Source organism: Anopheles coustani, chromosome 2, assembly GCF_943734705.1.
Source record: "Anopheles coustani chromosome 2, idAnoCousDA_361_x.2, whole genome shotgun sequence".
Lineage (NCBI taxonomy): Eukaryota > Metazoa > Arthropoda > Insecta > Diptera > Culicidae > Anopheles > Anopheles coustani.
Genome location: NC_071289.1, coordinates 88,572,550 through 88,590,254, shown reverse-complemented (window position 1 = coordinate 88,590,254; position 17,705 = coordinate 88,572,550). Strand labels below are relative to the sequence as shown.

At 44.7% G+C, this 17,705-nt stretch overlaps 7 protein-coding genes across 10 annotated transcripts in view; 4 read left to right on the top strand and 3 right to left on the bottom strand.

Moving 5' to 3' along the window:
* The first annotated feature begins 52 nt into the window (after positions 1–52).
* LOC131267745 (programmed cell death protein 5) lies at positions 53–878 on the top strand. Of its 2 annotated transcripts, XM_058270695.1 has the most exons (3): positions 53–231; positions 310–317; positions 397–878. In XM_058270695.1, exons 1-3 carry the CDS (start codon positions 171–173, stop codon positions 730–732), a joined length of 405 nt encoding a protein of 134 aa, XP_058126678.1. In that variant the 5' UTR covers positions 53–170; the 3' UTR covers positions 733–878. The 2 variants fall into 2 exon arrangements, with proteins under 2 accessions (XP_058126678.1, XP_058126677.1); XM_058270694.1 differs by lacking the exon at positions 310–317 and having other exon boundaries at positions 53–224.
* Positions 876–2,866, bottom strand: LOC131267736 (protein disulfide-isomerase TMX3). The gene is made up of 3 exons (XM_058270683.1): positions 2,677–2,866; positions 2,332–2,584; positions 876–2,256 (listed from the first exon to the last, which is right to left on the bottom strand). The coding sequence occupies exons 1-3, from the start codon at positions 2,711–2,713 to the stop codon at positions 1,260–1,262; spliced, it is 1,287 nt and encodes a 428-aa protein (XP_058126666.1). The 5' UTR covers positions 2,714–2,866; the 3' UTR covers positions 876–1,259.
* Positions 2,867–3,215: 349 nt separating this feature from the next.
* On the top strand, positions 3,216–3,988 carry LOC131267744 (nuclear envelope phosphatase-regulatory subunit 1 homolog). Its single transcript, XM_058270693.1, has 4 exons — positions 3,216–3,394; positions 3,464–3,535; positions 3,599–3,733; positions 3,803–3,988. The coding sequence occupies exons 1-4, from the start codon at positions 3,364–3,366 to the stop codon at positions 3,967–3,969; spliced, it is 405 nt and encodes a 134-aa protein (XP_058126676.1). The 5' UTR covers positions 3,216–3,363; the 3' UTR covers positions 3,970–3,988.
* A 52-nt stretch (positions 3,989–4,040) lies between these two features.
* On the bottom strand, positions 4,041–5,373 carry LOC131267737 (THO complex subunit 6). Its single transcript, XM_058270684.1, has 3 exons — positions 5,196–5,373; positions 4,729–5,130; positions 4,041–4,663 (listed from the first exon to the last, which is right to left on the bottom strand). Exons 1-3 carry the CDS (start codon positions 5,303–5,305, stop codon positions 4,177–4,179), a joined length of 999 nt encoding a protein of 332 aa, XP_058126667.1. The 5' UTR covers positions 5,306–5,373; the 3' UTR covers positions 4,041–4,176.
* Positions 5,374–5,457: 84 nt separating this feature from the next.
* Positions 5,458–6,212, top strand: LOC131267746 (transcription elongation factor SPT4). Its single transcript, XM_058270697.1, has 4 exons — positions 5,458–5,624; positions 5,706–5,812; positions 5,883–5,938; positions 6,002–6,212. The coding sequence occupies exons 1-4, from the start codon at positions 5,556–5,558 to the stop codon at positions 6,118–6,120; spliced, it is 351 nt and encodes a 116-aa protein (XP_058126680.1). The 5' UTR covers positions 5,458–5,555; the 3' UTR covers positions 6,121–6,212.
* A 122-nt stretch (positions 6,213–6,334) lies between these two features.
* LOC131267743 (large ribosomal subunit protein eL28) lies at positions 6,335–7,796 on the bottom strand. 2 transcript variants are annotated; one of them, XM_058270690.1, is made up of 4 exons: positions 7,751–7,796; positions 7,341–7,441; positions 6,888–7,013; positions 6,335–6,686 (listed from the first exon to the last, which is right to left on the bottom strand). In XM_058270690.1, the coding sequence occupies exons 2-4, from the start codon at positions 7,428–7,430 to the stop codon at positions 6,432–6,434; spliced, it is 471 nt and encodes a 156-aa protein (XP_058126673.1). In that variant the 5' UTR covers positions 7,431–7,441; positions 7,751–7,796; the 3' UTR covers positions 6,335–6,431. The 2 variants fall into 2 exon arrangements, with proteins under 2 accessions (XP_058126673.1, XP_058126674.1); XM_058270691.1 differs by lacking the exon at positions 7,751–7,796 and adding an exon at positions 7,607–7,628.
* Positions 7,797–9,339: 1,543 nt separating this feature from the next.
* The window catches only part of LOC131267730 (actin-binding LIM protein 3), a 30,974-nt gene continuing 22,608 nt past the window's right edge, over positions 9,340–17,705 (top strand). For both annotated transcript variants that reach the window (XM_058270673.1, XM_058270674.1), the window contains exon 1: positions 9,340–9,998. In XM_058270673.1, the coding sequence (XP_058126656.1) occupies positions 9,995–9,998 (4 nt within the window). In that variant the 5' untranslated portion in view covers positions 9,340–9,994. The remainder of the gene's footprint in view (positions 9,999–17,705) is intronic.

Below are 17,705 nucleotides of genomic sequence, written 5' to 3'. Positions count from 1 at the left end.
TTTAAACATAACCACAAACCAGTTGGGCAGTTTGACATAGCTGTCAATCCCGATCATCCTGCTGCGAATGAAAAGAACATCCAATAATAAGGATTGTGTTTCCGTGATTCCGGTGAATGATTGTTATTTTTATTTAAAAATTTGTAGTTTGTAAAACACCTGTTCCAACGATGGATGATCCAGAGCTTGATGCTATCCGCCAGCAGCGAATGCAACAAATGCAGGCAAGTCGTAGATGATGCCGCACGATCAATGTGTGCACCTTCCCACTCGAGAAAACAATCTGCGACTAATTTTGACTAAAAATAGTCAACGGTGCCTTCCACATTACCCTGGAGCATTTAGCCACAGCCAGCACTGTTCAAATAATGTACTTTTTTACTTTTTCAATCGCAGGGCTCCAACCCGGAACAACAAAAAAAAGCTCAGGAACAGCGGCAGGCTCAAGAGGACATGAAAAATTCCGTACTGTCACAGCTACTGGATCAGGACGCACGGGCTCGATTAAATACGCTTAAGCTGAGCAAACCGGATAAAGCGCAAATGGTGGAAGGCATGATCATTCGGATGGCACAGATGGGGCAGATCGGCGGGAAGCTCGACGATGCGAACTTGGTAAAGCTACTCGAAAGCCTCAACCAGCAGATGCCGCGTAGCACCTCCGCCGTTAAGTTCGACCGTCGACGGGCAGCACTGGATTCGGATGAAGATGATGATGACTACGGTATTTAGGCTATTGCTTGCTCCTGTCCTCGAATCACTTTAAACGCTTCAGCTGCGAAAGATTTCTGTGAAGCGAAGCCCCTTGCGAATCGTGGAATATCATCATGCGCTTTAATAAACAAAAAACCAATACTCAACACGCGACGTTTGGGTAAAAATTAGTAGTTTCTCTTCTGATTCATTCATTACTAAAAAAGAGAACATTCTAATCAGACATCGGACAATACAGTTACACACACGAACACGTACGAATTACATGCCGGCAGCACGGGCTGCTGCCAGAATTTAAAATTCATCTAAAACGATACTATTTTCATTATCCATAATTAAGTGGGTGACGCATTATTCATGCGTTCCATCGAGATGCCGGAATGACAGAAAACTTCCTCGAGGAGAGTATATGACTAGAGAGGAATAGGAAATTTCCGTAGGATATTGCGCTGCGTAAGCCGCATCTTAATGGTTTCGATTTGTGGCGGAATGTCAATTTCCATAGGGCATCGCCGATTCATCGTTCATTCGCCCCACAAAACAGTTTACTCCTTTTTCTCGTGTCGTTGATCAGCACCGTCATCCTCCTCTTCCGCGTCTAATATATCAGCACAGCAGATGGAGTACATGATGAGCGACAGAAATCCCAGTGGAAGACCGAACAGTACCGTCGTGAGCACCGGATTACCGGCCCACATTTCATACAGCGATGTTTTGGCCTCAAACCATGCCCGGTAAATGCGGACGGGAAGCGAGTTACCTCCAAACGCCGGAGCCGTCTGGTTGTGAATGCTATCGAGGAAGATTTCGATCGCTTCCGGGGTTAACTGCAACGGTTCGTCCTCAGGAATATGATGCTCATTGGTGGACGCATTGAGCACGATTAAATGCGGCGTCGGTAGGCTGTCCATTGCAATCGAACGGGCTAGCTCAGGTGTTCCAACCCAGCCGAATTGAAACCGTCCGTGATATTTGTGTTTGTTTTTGTGAACGAATATTTCCACCATGTCCCGGAATTCCTGCTCGTGGGCCGCTATTTCGCTCAGCTTGTTTTCCTCCACGACCGCGAGCACGAGATACTTCTTAGTCTGCACCAAATGGTGAATGTTGCTGCGCGTTACCTTCGGGAAGGTAGCAAACCGTTCCTCGTTCACCCAGCGAAAGAGTGTCTCGTTCAGGTGCGTAGGCTCGATACGTTCAAAGTTGTCCGAGTAAGGGAAATAGTAGTGAGTTCGCTCCTTGTACACCAGCGCCGACGGAATGGTGTCCACGTCAAAGTGGCGTTTAGCGATTTCGACCGACGTGGCGTAAAAATAACCATGCGCCTGGTACGCTTCTGCCGCACTGTAGAAAACGTCCCAAAGCAGTCCCGATTGTTTGCCAACGTAGGTGAAGAAGATAGGATTATTGGTCTTCAGTATGTCTATGCTGTCCGCTCGGGTGACCAGCTGTACCGGGGGCCCAGACATTCGGTTGACGAAATGCATAAGCTCTTCTTTGGATCGATCGCCGTTATATACATAGTCGTACGGTCCCTTGACACTGCGGACAAACAAGAAAAGAAAAGATGAACTGCCGTCCCTTGGGTGTGGCTGGCACGCGAATGCCAGAACTTACAACATAATCGTTGGATATGCGTTCACTTTGAAATGCTGCGCCACTGCTGTGAACCTGGTACAGTCTACCCGTCCGACCCGGATGTTGGTATTGTATAGTGCCTGCGCTACGAGGGCCCACACCGGCTCGAGTTTTTTACAATGGGCACACCAGGGCGCATAAAACATCACGAACCACTGACCCTCGTTTCGAACATCTAGAAAACGGTCGCTGAGTTCTAACACCCGGGAACTATTTACCAGCGAAACAAAGACTGCAACACGGAAATCGTCATGGATTGGAAACATAATTTAATTAAACATATTTACTAATCAGACTGGATCATTCTTTTGGCTGTATACTCACAAATCAGTGAAATAAACAACTTCCATACAGCAGACATCTCTTCTTCTCAATCGTACAGTATCAATTTTTAAATGGTAAGACACTTTTTCGCTTCAGCAGCCGCACATATCGCAATAGAAAAACACGAAACTCAAACAATTGGCTAATTTCGTCCCCAAATCCTCAACGATAAACTAAACAGGGCGCTGGACAATTTTCGCAAGGTATTTTTTGCTTCTATACGTTTGACAGATCTGCTAAGGCAATCAAAATAAGTCAGTGACGTACGAATGAATCAACAACTTTGTTAAATGAATTAATCTGTTATTGTTGATGTAATCACTGTGATTAATAAAATAATTTTTAAACAATCTATTTAACCAATGCACCAGATAATTTAACAATTTAATAGTCAATTAATTTAAAAGCTTTGATTTTAAAATCAAGCCCCTTCCGTTTTTCGTTTGACAGTTATCGCGACATCGACCGTCGCTTGTTTGGTTGTCAAAGTGTATTTTTGATAGATTTGTTGTTTTTTCTCAATCTTTCGCCTCCCAAAGCGAACTGTTGGAAAACAAAATATAGCACAGAAGATGCTCCATTTGTGATTGAAAAGTGTACAGCTGTAAAGATTAATATTTTTTACGATAGTGAATACCGTAAGGTATCGAAAGTAAACATACAATTGCTCGTCGTAGACGCAACAAAATGTCTCCCTCGGAAACGTCGGCTTGTGAGGGTAAGCTATTTTTCCCCGAAGACCACACAATGGTGTGTAACTATTTTATTTTTCCCTAACACCCTATAGATTTAAAAGCGTTCGAGAGGCGACTAACGGAAGTTATTGCTTGCCTGCAGCCACCGACGCTTCGGTGGAGACGTAAGTAGAATCGTAGGCATACATTTTCGGGATATAAGAAAACTTGTTTTTTTATTTTTCTAGTGCTGTTGGGTGTAACTGCCCTAGTAACATTCGTCGGTGCATTCTACTGGCTCACCGATCCTCGCACTTCGATCGTGCCGCTGATAGAATCCCTTTTAAATCATTCAATTTTTACAATATCTACAATCGTCTTATGTAAGTACAGGGACGTTAAAGATGCTTCGTCGAGTTAGAGAGTCACTACATTTTTATCATTCTTTACAGTGGTCCTCTTTGTATTCGGAATACACAAACTGGTGATTGCCCCGCAAATCATCACCTCACGGACGCGTAACGTGCTAGCTGAGTTTAACATGTCCTGCGACGAAACCGGCAAACTTATAGTGCGCCCAAGACCAAACAACAACGCACGATACATGGATATGAGCTAAGCAGATCCCTTTCCTAAACCTTGCCTCTAATGTGACGTGTAAATAGAAGATATGAATGCCCAAATGCACGCTTCTTTCAGTTCCAGCTTTTATTTAGTGAACCAAGTGATTGGTTTGATTTCTACCAATGCGTATTTTTTTAATTTTTTGAATGTGAAGAGAGATTGAAATAGACACCTTAACCATCCCATTAGTATTGGTTCGCAACTATTTTTTGTACGTTTGTAACACAATATCACGGTACGTGAAGCTAGTACACACATCTATTTGTGCCGAAGCGCCCGCGATTGCTAGCATCCGGTAGGGTTCCGTCTGCATGGCCACGCTGTAAGCGGACGGGCCCGAAATTGGTATCTCTGCCGTTATGTTACCATTGAAGTTATACTGATAAAACTTGTTGTAATCACCACCGGCGTAAATTAGATCGTCTGCAAAACCAGACACGTGCAACCGTTCAGGAAAATCAAAATCGATCGTACATTCTAACGAGCGCAAATGCCACAGCGAGAAGCGTGGACCTCCGCCGCAAACAAGCCAATCATCTGTTAACGCAGCTGTTCCTTGCCAACGGCCGAATTCTGGACGCTGCAAAAGCGGTAACGTGTGCGGTTCAATCTTGGCGAATGATCTCTTTTGCCTGCTGTCCCATAGCATCACAAACCCGTCCTCTGAAGCAGTGGCAAGTTTGGATCCACTAAAAATCATAGTAAGAAAAGTACGATAAAAATGATTCAAAATTGAACAGTTTTCCACACTTACCAGCCAGCAACGCAATGTATGTAGTCGGTGTGCCCATGAAACTCCCGACAGACCTTTCCATCCTCCAGCGAGATACAGTACATAATGTTATCACCACATCCGGCGTAAAGCATCTCCAACGTTTCGTTTAGCCATAAGTAGTTCACCTCGCTCATGTCTGCGTTCTCTGGGGGGGCCGGCAGTTTTACGGTCCAAGCTTTTTTACCAAGGGAAGCCGATTTGCTGGACCATTGAAACCCGCAAATCTCTCCATTCAATCCCACTATAAGAAAATCTTTGTGGAACGCTAAACTATAGATTGGGCATCGCTCCGTAACTGGAAACACCTGTATAGGAAGTGTGGGAAGTTTTTCCATTTCACCCGGGTCCGGCGATGCATTGCTAGCCGTTATGCGCTCGATGCTGGAAGGAAATTGAAGATGATTAGTTGTGGCCACAGACAGTTAACCGATTCGGGGTGGTATTACCTGTAAACGAATACTTCTCCAAAGTTGCTTCCGCAAAATAGAAAACGTCCATCCTTTGAAAGAGTTTGAGAATGGATGGTAGTGTAATAACAGCGTTGAATGTTGATCATCTCGAGTCCGGCTAATTGTTGTTTGTGTTTCGTAAACAGAAAGCTAAATTGAGCTAACAATCGAGACTTGCAGAACCTAGGAGGTAAAACAAATAACGTGCCTGACTAGCATAATGCGGTGAGCTGTCATTTGTGACTGACAGTTGTACAGCATCAATATCGTCAACAAAAAAGCCGGACTACCCAGTGTTGGACGCTACGAAAACAATTTTGTTGGCACGATCTGTTAGTTCACACAAAGAGTCCAAATATGGCCTTCGATTCCATTCCTAAGGATTTGCGAGCACTACGGGCATGTTTAGTTTGTTCTTTAGTAAAGGTAAAGGTCGAAACAAACCCTTGTTCAGAAAGTTCTGCTACGCAACCTTTTCATCTCGACTTACGATACTCTGATTTTCAGTCCTTCGATCAGTTCGAAACAGATGGATGTGATAATTGTGAGGATTTCCTACGCATGAAAAACAATCGCGAACAAGTGTACGATTGCACCAGTAACAACTTCGATGGGTAAGTTAAACGTATAAATGGTTGAATGCCAATTGGCATGGTAAAATTTTGTGTTTTTATCTTTCTGCAGCATGGTGGCAGTAATGACTCCGGAAGATAGCTGGGTTTGCAAATGGCAACGAATAAGTAAGCATAAGAAATCACATCGTTTGCGTTAAATATGCTTACTGAACATCTTATCAAATGCAGGTCGTTTTACGAGGGGAATCTACGCCATCTCTGTATCCGGGAGACTACCCAACGGTATTATCAGAGAAATGAAGAATCGTGGAATACCATATAGAACGAGAGACACCAGCCAAAGGTAGAAGGGTTGAGAAAACATGTCTATCAAAAGTAATCATAGCTTAAGAACTTTTCAATCATCTAAATTTAAAATAAAGAGACAATTTGTAATGGACATTTATTTTTGGCAATCAGTTCTTCCGTGCTGTATACTGTGACAAAATGATACTTGTCATCCCTCTACAAGCTTATGTTGTGATATAAATGAATCATTCATATAAGACCATCTAATTATACAGTGTGAATGTGGCTTTTATTAATATTTCTTTTCAAGAACCACAAAGCTCACGGAGCAAGGTGCGTTCTCCAGCGAATTTCCATCCCATCCGTCAGCTTACTCTGCCTTTTTCGGGGCAGCGGTAGCAGCAGGGGTAGCGGCAGCGGGAGCTGCAGGGGCAGTTCCTGCCTTACCCTTCCTGGGCTTGTAAGTTCGCTGGGAGCGAATGATAGCACTAGTACGACGGAGCGCTGCCTGCTTCAGATCCCGACGATATCGCATACCGTCGATCATGCGGGCCACCTTCTTCAGAGCATGGCGGGGATCATGAGCCTTAATCGTTGCCTTCACGACACTCTTCGCTGGGGTACGCTAAATGAAGAATAACAGAAATAATGTATTATATTCAATCAATGCAAACTATCTGGTAGGATTTCACACGATCGAATAGATATATTTAATCAGTTTTGGGTAGTGGACATTGTCGTCAGAAGTTCAGAGCCATATTTCCTCACAAAAACAATCGATCGACCGTAACATGTGTAAATGGGATTGCACTAATGATATACTTACATTATGCTTCGCCCTGTTGTAAGTTAGGGTGACACTCTTCTTATCCGCCGGTGCAACAGCGAGGGTCTTCTTGTGGACCAATCCACTGTAGCGGTACGAGCTCAAGTTGGTCAGGTTGTTGGGCTCCTACAAAGAAGGTCGGGTCTGGTGAGAATGAGAATCTATATTAACATCTTATCAACTTCGTGTATGATGTTCTGAGTTAACCCATCTCCTCATCGGAAAATACAAACGCCACATGGTGGGCCCGCTGCAACCGCGTGGGTTGTAGAGTAATCCTCTCCGTTCAATCAGTAGTAGCAAATAGATGACAACAAATGCTTTTTCAGCTTTCAGAGATCTTGGTGATCAATCATCATTCGAACGAAAGGATTATCAGACGGGCGCGACCATGTCATCGACGGAGACGTTCACTGACTCGAAATCTACAACCAGTTCCTTTTTTCCACTCACCTTACTGAACGGTTTCCGGATGTTCTTCTGCTTCAGCAGGAACGAGTTGTGATCACGAATGATCAACCAGTTGAGGTGCGACGATACCATGATGACGGCTTCTGCAAGTAAAAAAGGCACAAGATTGATTCGATCAATATCTACAAAGCAAACGAATACCGGGGGCGTTGGTAACATTTCGGGTAGAGTTAAGATGGCGCTACTAAACGCTGGACAAGCACTTCCACGTGTTTGGCACAAGCATTTTTAGTTAGCTAAATGCTTACTTCACAAGAGATTTTCTAGGAAAATCACTGTTGCAAATTGTTTCATCTTCCATTGCTAACCATTTGCAAGCACCACAAAGCTGGTTGGCGCATATTTTCTATCATTTTACTAGTTTTCAGTACGAGCTACACCGATCAACTCACCTCTTGCTTTGGCTGACAAAATTGGAAAGACCTTTGGAGCGAGTTGACTTCTGCGAACATGGCAGAATCGGGACTCGGAAGATTCGAAGATTCGATCCCTAGAGGGATTCTAAAGATTCGAATCCCATTTGACGGATTCTAAAGATTCGAATCCCATCTGACAGATTCTAAAGATTTGAATCCCATTTGACGGATTCTAACGATTTGATTCGATTAGAATTCGAATCAGATTTGATTGGTTTGGGACTCGATTTGATTCGATTCTGACTTGTTCCTAAACTGTTTGAATCGACTCTCAATGGTTTGAGTCGAATTAGTCACATAACTAGTCGATCTAGAGACAATGTAATTGATTTAAGTTTACTCAACGTTTCGATGAACGCTGGGTAGAATGTCCAATGGATGATAGGACGGATTGGGATTCGGATTTGGAAATCCGGATCTCAGAATGGATTTGAATCGAAAGATTCGAATCCCTGTAGGGATTCAGTTTTCCCATCACTAGACTGAACGAGCTAGACGCCTGTCGGAGCAGCCGCTGTTTGACGTTCCGACGGAAGTGAAATATCTAGCATGCATACTAGTTTTCGACTACCATTCATTTTTCAAGAAAGATAACACCAAATGTTAACGTCCTGCCCCTCAATTCAAAATACAAAATACAAAATTTCTCAAATGATATTATTAGGTAAGTAACACCTTTTTTCTAACGGTAGTAGATGAATTTCCAATAACACCAACCGTTGATGGTAGATTGATGGTACTCAAGGAGTGGAGTAAGTAACTAACGCGTGTAAACTAATATCATACAAACGACTTGCCAAGGCAAATTTACATACCAGGTAAATTTATCTTAAAAGAATCGTCATGATAGTTTTCTCATTCCTCGTAAAAAACTTAATACATTTCAAGACATTTTTATCTTTCGACTCACCTTCGTATCTTTTATAAATAGGTTCAAATTTAGTCTGAGTCGAAGGAAGTCAGAATTGAATCAAATCAGATCGGATTCAAATGGCAAACGAATCAATTCTGATCGAATCCGCCAAACAGGATCCAGTCTTTTAGAATCGAGTCTTTCGAATCCAAGGTGTATAAATATAGAAGGTGATTTTATGTCGCTTTGGCAGGGGTGCCATATTTGAGAAGTGTTATGTCAAAAGCCCAATCCTTCTCCGATACCCCCCCTCAAAACCCACATGAATTCCGCAGAAGTGTTAAGCAAGCCGTAGACGTTATATATTAATCTGTACAGATGTTTGACGTCTACAGCTTTTCCTTAGCTCTTTCCAACATCCCTCGAGATATTCGAGACATCTGGAGGGATGTTTGACAGACGATGGGTAGACGTCAAAGATCTGCACCGATTAATATGTGACGTCTACGGGCTGCTTTATGTCAAGTCATGAAATGTCATTTTACACTGGACGACTTCACCTGCTAATTTATACACCTTGTACTTGACCCAACAATAACCAGTAACAAACGAGGCGTACGTGTGAACGGTTGTGCGTTAGGTGGTGTGAAGTCTTGAAAGTTGGAAGTTTTCCCAGTCATCTTCCGGCAGACCAGTCCAGTGTGTGCAGGAATATTGCAAACCGTGTTTCTTGTCGCTTTGACCTGTCGGCATCTTGCCCTTCCGTGCTTTATTCGGCAATTTAGCCTCCGCCGCGAGTGTGTCTATGTGTCGATTGGATTTGGCGTGTGTAATGCGCCGACCGCTGGCGTGCGCAAGGTGAAAAGGTTCTTCGGAGGCAGATTTTCGCGTGCAAGTGAAAAGCAAAGGAAAAGCGGACGGGAAGATATTGCAGGAAAATATCAAACCTGTACAAGCAATATAACCCTGGTGTTGTGAGACAAATCCCTAAGCCCGAAGCCGCAGTGGAAGCAGCATACAATAACCGTACAGAAGAGGGTAACAGCGTCCCTCACTCGTTGTATGTGCTTCATCTGGTGAAAAAAATAATCCAACGCAATTGCGAAGCAAAAGAACGACGGCTTTGAAAGGCGAAGAATCGTGCCTTTCTGGCGTCGAAACGAAATAGCAAACCAGAACCGTTTTTCCGGTGAGCACTAGAATAAAAAAAATCCTAGTGTGTCGGAGCCGGCTTGTGCGTAAGAAAAATCAGAAGAAAACATCCAAAAATCAACGGCACTAGGCAATTCCTCTTGGCCGCACGATTCACGGACGACCAGAAAGAAGATACCGCTGGCAGGAAGGGTTGGAAAAAATCATCAACGAAAATGGGTAAGTGCCGAGTGCAGAATGGAAGATGTGGAACAAGCAAATGGTCATCAGTTTTTGCCGTGCCGGGAAAAGGTTACGAAACCCGGTGGGTAGTAGTAGGATACCGTTTGCCAATTGATTGCCGTATGTGTGCCTGTGGTGTGTGCACAAGCCCGAACGGTGATTGGTGTCAAAATTGTAACAATGAAACAACGGAAAATATGCTCTAACGCAAGGGAAACACTTTCATTTTGTGATGAGAAAAAGTGAGTGTATTCAAAGCGTAGGGGGAAAAAAAGGAAAATGCACCACATTCGAGCGGTGGCTCTCGGTTTGTCTGCGTGAGGGTGAAGAAAATCGAAGCCAAAACCACACACACCCGCGTAGGAAAAGCGCGTGAAAATGCTTTCCTCAATCACCCGAGTCTGCAGCGTTCGGCAAAGGGATGGCATTTTCACTGGCCATGTATTGGTGCACCGCTGTGTTTGGTGCAGAAAATCTCCAAAGTCTCTAGCTAGGGTCGTCGGCGCGGTGGCGGAAAAGCCGGTTGGGTCGGGGGTACCACATACGAGTCCCTTGCTCTCCTGGCCAGTCATCCGTCATACCCTTTCGTTATCGAAAGGTCAAACCTTTGCATGAAACCAAAAGTCAAACGCTCGGATCAGCTGCGTAGCTGAAGGACGTGGAAAACTGCACAAGGGGATGAATTGCGATTGGAATGTCCTCAGCACCGACGACAGAGTGCGCACACCTATAGCGAAAAGAAAATGGCTTCCTTTTTCCCTGTTTCATCACACACCCCACCGGGAGGGTCTTTCGCCTTGCTATTCCTGTGTGTTGGTGATGGCAGGAAAACTCGTTCCGTGCGGCACATATATTTCCTGCCACACTTTTCCTGCAAGCAACTGTCTTGAGCGGTGCACCGCGCGAAGGATTTTCCACCGCCGCATTTCACAGTGGAAAAACCCGCCAGAACGAATAGCGGCAGCAACGCAACCGCCTTCTGCAGAGTCTATAAAATCATGTGTGTGTTATTTTGGGGCGTTGTCCTCCGGGCGTCCCCGTCCGGTAACGGGGATTCTAATTATAAATAGTGCGTGCTGCGATGGTGCGACGGTTCTTCTCGGGAGTGTATTTTCTCGGCTGTACCTTCTTCCTTTTTCTTTCCGATCGATGCTGAATCTGAGGGAATGTTCTCTTCACCCCGGTGTCGGAGTGGAATCTGGAATATATGTGTACACCTCACAGACCGCTCGCATCTCGTTCCGGGCCCCAGCATATGCATCCGCCACCCGGTCTGGTACGGGCGATGCGGGAAAACGGGAAAATATTTCCACTTTCATTCGGGCGCTTGCCTGGACCGTGCGGAGTTGATTGCTTTTCCACGGCGCGGAGCTGTTATGTACATCTTCGGGGCCGGGTGTAACAGCAAGTCCAAAGTTTAATGCACACTTGCTCAACTCTCCATTGCTTACCGTACTGTACTCATTCTTAATCCCGTTTTTCACCGCAATAAATCGTCAGCTCGCTTGCTAGATTGATTCTACCTCGGTCAATTAAATCACTGCGGGATGTAAGGGTAAGTGGCGGACGATGCGGAGCGAACCATCAACAGCGTTTGGTTCTTTTTTAAAGGTTCTTTTATCGATTTTCCCTGCGCCCTTTCCGAGGGTCTGGCGCGCGCACGCACACTTCCACAGGAGCTGGAAATGTGCGGAAATGTCTGTCTCCTCTACGCCCTCCGGAGTGGCTGGTTCCCGGATGTCTCGGCAAACGCCGCGGTCATGGGAATGAAGGAAAGAAAAAGACAGGGAACGCAATTGGAAGAGCGAGCAGGGCAGTGTACGAGGGCCAATAACACCATTGTGGCCGTTTCTGATCCGTGTAACTTGGTGTAAGAACTTGGTTGGGAAGCAAGTCGACGGCTGAGTTTAAACAATAACGGTAATTGGTGGTATTTGATGGCTCTGCTTCGATGCTAATATGTCTATGACGTTACTCATTTCTGATCATCAGTTTTAGGTACTCTCTGGCCAGTCGAAAGGAAGTTAACCTTACCGTGTTCAGAAACTTATCTTATCGTGCACCCCAGCCGTGATTAGTAGACGTCAAAAGGCGACCCGAAAAACCGCCCTGTTTGCCGAAAGAGTGAAGCTACTTTGGTGTTGCGGCACACACAAATTGCATGTTCTACACGAATCCCCAAGGGATGGGACGTTACTGTTGCTCCCCTGACGGCCACTCGACGAGATGACGAGACAAACGAACAGGATGAAACCGATTATCCCATCTAGTAACCGCTAACGTGCTCCGGGTTTCGGAAAGGCAGGCGGCAGACCGTATGCTATATGTACTCCCTTTCCACTGTCAACCACAGGCTCACGAAATTGACGTCACCTCACGATGGCGTGATTGCAAATTTCGATTTCGGGACGATTCGAGAAAAACTGTCGAAACTGTCTCGGCTATGGCATTTCTGCTTTTATTTCTTTCTGTGAAATTACTTTCCACCACTTTGCTTGTTCACTGCAGTGTGTATGCATACCACTTTCCTATGTTAAGTCTACGAACACCCTGGCTCATCACCGAGATTGAGTGGCAAGCGGGGGGAGGGGGGATCTATCTGCGGCTGGCGGCATGTTTGCAAACGGCGAGCGTCACCTACGGCATCTCGTCGTGAGTCGGTCCGATCAGAAAATAGACGATGATGTGAGATCCTTCACCAACCGGTCGCATGTCTGTGTGCGCGGCGGAATGTTGCTAACCAACCACACAACGATCGTGACCCGCGTCTAGTTGCCATTTTCTCGCCGATGGCCGATCCACTGGACGCACGATAGGCAGGTGCCAATGCAGGGAAGCAGGCAGAAGCCACGAGGAAAACCCGAAGACGAGTGCATGATGCAATTTTCCCAGGGGAAAATTTTCCCAATGCCTTTCGCACACACAGCATGCGTGTTGCTGCACAGCCGTCGGCCAGCCAGTTTACTACGAATGGTCAGCGTAGAGGAGAACAGGAAATCGCTTCTCAGCTTTTCCTTATCCAGTTTTCTTTCCATTCCATCAATCGCGCTCAGCTAGCCTAGAAAATCGACCACAAAGGGCCGGGCCACGGTATCAGATTTTACCGCTGGTCTGTGCATATGTGAGTGCGTGTCTGGCTCGAGCAAGATTTCACTAGCCTTAGCTCCAAGCCACGGCAATAACAATCGGTGCCGTAACTGGAGCAAAGGCACGTTTCGCAGGGAGATAGGGAAAGGTTCGCCGGAAGTGGCTCTCAAGATGGCTAGGGATAAAGTTCATTAGCCCTTTCACTGGTGATTGGCTTTACTTAACCCTTTAAGGTACTTGTTCAAAATCACACATCACACAAGATTTTTTGTAAGGTTTTCAATATATGTCCTTAATAGGATATTTGGAGAAACCTAAATCAAGATTTACTTCAAAATGCTGGTTTAAATTTTTACCTTCTAATGAATGTTTTAATATGTCAAAGCTTATTATCGAAAAAAAAGTTTATCATATTTGTACAATTTTTATCTTAAAAACTCGACAAAATGTATTCTTACCATTTTGTGACCACAATCGTAATCGTATTACTTTAAGGGTTTTGGACGTTAGACTTATGAACGATGAAGATAGACCCTGTAAACGACGTTGATAGTCGTAATGGGTTATTGATAAATCGAAACGAGGGCAAACGAAACTAATTTCATCGTGTAAACTAACTGCATCAAGTGAGGCGAGGTAAAAAGGGCCTTATTTTTTCTAACTCTTTCCATTTTTTTTTGTGGAAAACAAAGAAGGTTTCAGCAAAGATTTACCAGTAAAGGTAATATAGGTCAATGAAAAGAACTTTGATAGACGGGGAAAGGCAATCATTTAACATGGGGCTGCAGGGTTAGTTGGTGAATAAGTAAGCGGGGTTATTCAGTTGCATTTTGGCCGTGGTATTATAGGCCCTCTTTATAACGGTACTGTTGACCCAATAAGAGGACCTCAATTTGATACCATTAAATGTTTTTGTTAATGATGGAAATATGATCCAAGCTGTTTGGCGTAGGTTGCGCAATTAGCGAGTTTTAATTTCCTTTTTTTTTGTATGTTCAATAGTCTATGGAAAAAAAAGGTTAACCTCACTGTTTAAGCAGCCCAACGCTCAGGTTGGGCTAAAATTGAAGCACTTGCATACGAATGCCTGTTTACAGCGCAGTGAATGGTGACTCACATAAAAAATAAACAAACATGAATGTAGACATTTCGTCCATTTCGACAACAAATAGAGCATGAAATACACACACACACACACACACACACACATGCACAAAACCCGCTCCGTTTCGACTGGGTCAACACGTGGAAATGCGCCACGCTACCAGCTTGGTGGAAAACAAAACCCATTTCGGCCCCGCGGTGGCGATGTGTGCGATCATTAAATGTGGATCGCCAACACGATGAAGTTGATTGATGGAGTTTTGTCACTTGTGCTCGCGGGTTTTGTTGCGAGGGGGTGCTTTTTTTTAGGACACAAATGGGCCCCGCTCTTTCTCCTCACTTTTCCTTCTTTTGTCGTGAATCATTTTTGGTGTTCGGTTGGTTTTTCGGTGGTTGATTTTTCTTTGTTGCTTCCCAATTTTCCTGCAATTAATGCACCGTAAACGGTACTACAAGTTTAGCAGGTCGGTTGTCGGAGCGTCTGAGTTTGGTCGAACGAAATGTTTCATGCTTGGATTACTGTGCCATGATGCATCTCGAATTAAACGGACATTTGACGGAACGCGAGGAAATTTGTGGTAAAAGGTTCTGACTGTATTTGCGCATAGATTATGTTGATTAACATAACTCTTCAAACTTTTTGATTTAGTTAAGTTTGCTCCAAATTTGATTTCAAAACATCAAACTTATTTACGACTCGCCTAACCCGAACTAGACAACAAATATACCGTAAAATTAGCTTCCTTTCGTTCACTGCAATGAAAATCTACTCTCTAGCGACTGGTCGATGGCAACGGTAGTAATATAGAAAAATTTGTACTGATGTTAAAACCCATCCACCACCTCGAAGCGGCCCGCCGTTAATGCATATGCACAAACCGAATGCCCACTTTGGTTTTGGTAGGCCAAAGAAATGGGGAGGCAAAAATTAAACCCTAAAAACCCGCTTCCCGCTTTCCTTTTGACCCACTGTGGACGGGGTGGGTAAGTCAATCTTCGGCCCGTCATTTTTGGGCCTTTGCTCGCTTGAGAATTGATGGTTTTCCTTCGCACAATGCCTCGCACTCGCAGCGAGTTTTCCTCCCTTTTTTTTCCTGGGCGAGTTTCGGAACTTTCTTCGCGGTCAATCGTGGGGTTGTTACAATTCTCTCTTTCCCTTTCCCAATATCTATTGCCGGCCCGACCGGATCTCCCTTTAATTGACGCTCGTTAACGGTGGCTTGAAATGGCTGGAATGGCCGGAGATTGAGCCTGGGGGATACTTATGTCGGTTGGTCTCCACTAACCATTTTTTTTTCCTCCATTCGAGATGGCCCGAGTGGCGATGGAGATCAAGCTACAAAAAGGGCCGAATTTAGAAGAAGTAACTCAGGGTTCGCATGGCGGGAAAGCGGCACTCGATTGACTACGGAGTGCGGTGGGAAATAGTCTTACCAATCAACGCCGAAATGTGTGGCGCACCCGATGCACCATTAATTTCATTCTTCCGTACTTCCTGATTGATGCCCTTAACACCCTCTGGTCATGGCTATGGTGAAGTGAACCTAACCCCACCAAGAATGGAACTGTAGATGAACTCCTCCATTTTCGTTTGACAACCGAAGAAATCAATTTTTGTTATTCGATGGTGAAGCGGAAACAACACAACCTCCGTTCGGTAAACCCTTCTACCGTTCGGTTTGCTGCCTTTCTCCGTCACCTTTTCCCCTAGTGTAACGCCCGGGAAAACCCAAGGTAAACCCCATTGGCAGCAGGTTGTTTATAGAGCTATAGTTTCCGAAGGTGATATGCGCTGGGAAACTATTGTGCTGCGGGGCGCTAGGAAGTGAAAGCGGGAAAGCCTAAGGGCCTGTTAAGGAAATATATTGCAAATCGGTGTGCCAAAAGCTCGCTGATAATGATGGTGCTGACTTGCACCTGCACATTCTCGGCTGGCAACGTCAGGTTTTGGGCGGGGCAGTTAGGAATGTTTACAACGGTGGAGGGTGTTTTCTTAGGTTGTTGATTTGTTTGTTGTTATGTTGCTGTTGTTTTTCTTCGCAATGGTAGTTTCACTTTCTATTGCACAATGAACGACACAAATGGAGCAAATTTATTCCACGTTTAATGTTGCAGATTTACTGAAAAAATGAATCTATTTCAACATAGTCTTACAATTTGTTATTATTCCCGAATGCGCCAACAATACATAGTAATGAATGTGTTGCAAACATGAATTTATTTGACATACACTGTATATGCCTTTCTGTACCAATTCCCTCGCGTGAGGTAGTAAAATGTTTAAAATCCGGGACAAGGTTCTCCGTGGTGATTGTTTTTCGTCAGGTGCAATACCGCTTGCAAATGGTTTGAGAAATGGAGAGTAGTTAACAAATAATTTGCAGGTTCAATCTTTGGTCGGATCGAGCAAGAAATAATTAGTATGAAAAGAGAGGGAAGCATAGTTTGAATCGATGTTTCTTCGGCAGTAGCAATTTTGAGTTCAAAACCGAAGACTAGTAATGCAGTACAGCTTAGCGCTTTCTTTGAAAATTAATCAATAACTGTAAAAATTCTTAATTCGCATACATTTCTTCCTGTGTTTGATGTTATTTATAATCCCGAATAAGATTTAGCCCGTGGGTCATAGTTTGCCTGACTTCTGATCCGACTTGATCAATGTTTTCATTTGTTTTGGCTTACTTTGACACCAGCCGTTGATAAACCAGAGTCAAGCCCCGCGTTATGCATATGTCCCTGGCAGATAGGTGTCAGCAACGATTGCCATTTAATCTTGGTAACGCTGTTCAAAGGAGTCGATAGAAGTGAATGGAATAGAGCTGGCATCCACTCCATGAAGCCGAATCGAGTGAACGCTCGTTAGGCCAAGGTGATAAGAGTAGCCAGCAGAGACAGGGTTTTGGACCATCAGCGTCGCGCTAGATAGTGGCTCAAGGTGGCAGAAAGTGGGAGGTTCAGGTAGGTCCAGGCGGGAGATCATTGATCAGGTTGGCTTTTGTGAGCGCGCCGCGAACCGGTTAGGGTTGCGCGTGTGCAGCTTCGACTGCCTATTATTATGCGACCATCCACGTTCGTCATCTTTAAGCAAACACACCGGGTACAACGCTGGAGTTGGAGGTCACCATCAGCGAGCCGGTTTGTTTGGGCAGAAGAAGAACTTCACTAAATGGTGGAATGGCAAATGATGAAATTGTGCTGCTGGGTGTTGCCTGCAAGACCGGTTAAAGCGTGTTGGCTTTTTCGAGAGGAGGACCTTCAAGTGCCTCTTCACTTGTGCCGCTTGTACAATCGCGCTTGCTTTGCTGTGCTCTATTTTGTTCTTAAACACTCCAACTCTAAATTTCAAGACAAACGCGTACGGCTGCTCCGCGCTATGACAGGCCTAAAATAAGGTCAAATATAAACACGTGGAAAAAAACTCACTCTTGTTGAGTCGTTGACAAATATACTGAACCGTGCAGGTTTCACGACAGCAGCTCGGCAACGGAGACGGAGACCATCGGTGATATCGAC

Coding starts and splice junctions, on each gene's coding strand:
- LOC131267737 (XM_058270684.1), bottom strand. CDS start 5,305: ATGATCAACATTCAACGCTGTTATTACACTACCATCCATTCTCAAACT. Junction 5,131..5,195: donor GGAGAAGTATTCGTTTACAG/GTAATACCACCC, acceptor ATTTCCTTCCAG/CATCGAGCGCATAACGGCTA. Junction 4,664..4,728: donor ATACATTGCGTTGCTGGCTG/GTAAGTGTGGAA, acceptor TATGATTTTTAG/TGGATCCAAACTTGCCACTG.
- LOC131267743 (XM_058270690.1), bottom strand. CDS start 7,430: ATGGTATCGTCGCACCTCAACTGGTTGATCATTCGTGATCACAACTCG. Junction 7,014..7,340: donor TCCGGAAACCGTTCAGTAAG/GTGAGTGGAAAA, acceptor CCTTCTTTGTAG/GAGCCCAACAACCTGACCAA. Junction 6,687..6,887: donor ACAACAGGGCGAAGCATAAT/GTAAGTATATCA, acceptor TTCTTCATTTAG/CGTACCCCAGCGAAGAGTGT.
- LOC131267745 (XM_058270695.1), top strand. CDS start 171: ATGGATGATCCAGAGCTTGATGCTATCCGCCAGCAGCGAATGCAACAA.
- LOC131267744 (XM_058270693.1), top strand. CDS start 3,364: ATGTCTCCCTCGGAAACGTCGGCTTGTGAGG. Junction 3,536..3,598: donor ACCGACGCTTCGGTGGAGAC/GTAAGTAGAATC, acceptor TTATTTTTCTAG/TGCTGTTGGGTGTAACTGCC. Junction 3,734..3,802: donor AATATCTACAATCGTCTTAT/GTAAGTACAGGG, acceptor CATTCTTTACAG/TGGTCCTCTTTGTATTCGGA.
- LOC131267736 (XM_058270683.1), bottom strand. CDS start 2,713: ATGTCTGCTGTATGGAAGTTGTTTATTTCACTGATTT. Junction 2,585..2,676: donor GTTGTTTATTTCACTGATTT/GTGAGTATACAG, acceptor TCCGTGTTGCAG/TCTTTGTTTCGCTGGTAAAT. Junction 2,257..2,331: donor GCATATCCAACGATTATGTT/GTAAGTTCTGGC, acceptor GTTTGTCCGCAG/TGTCAAGGGACCGTACGACT.
- LOC131267746 (XM_058270697.1), top strand. CDS start 5,556: ATGGCCTTCGATTCCATTCCTAAGGATTTGCGAGCACTACGGGCATGT. Junction 5,813..5,882: donor ACCAGTAACAACTTCGATGG/GTAAGTTAAACG, acceptor ATCTTTCTGCAG/CATGGTGGCAGTAATGACTC. Junction 5,939..6,001: donor TTGCAAATGGCAACGAATAA/GTAAGCATAAGA, acceptor TATCAAATGCAG/GTCGTTTTACGAGGGGAATC.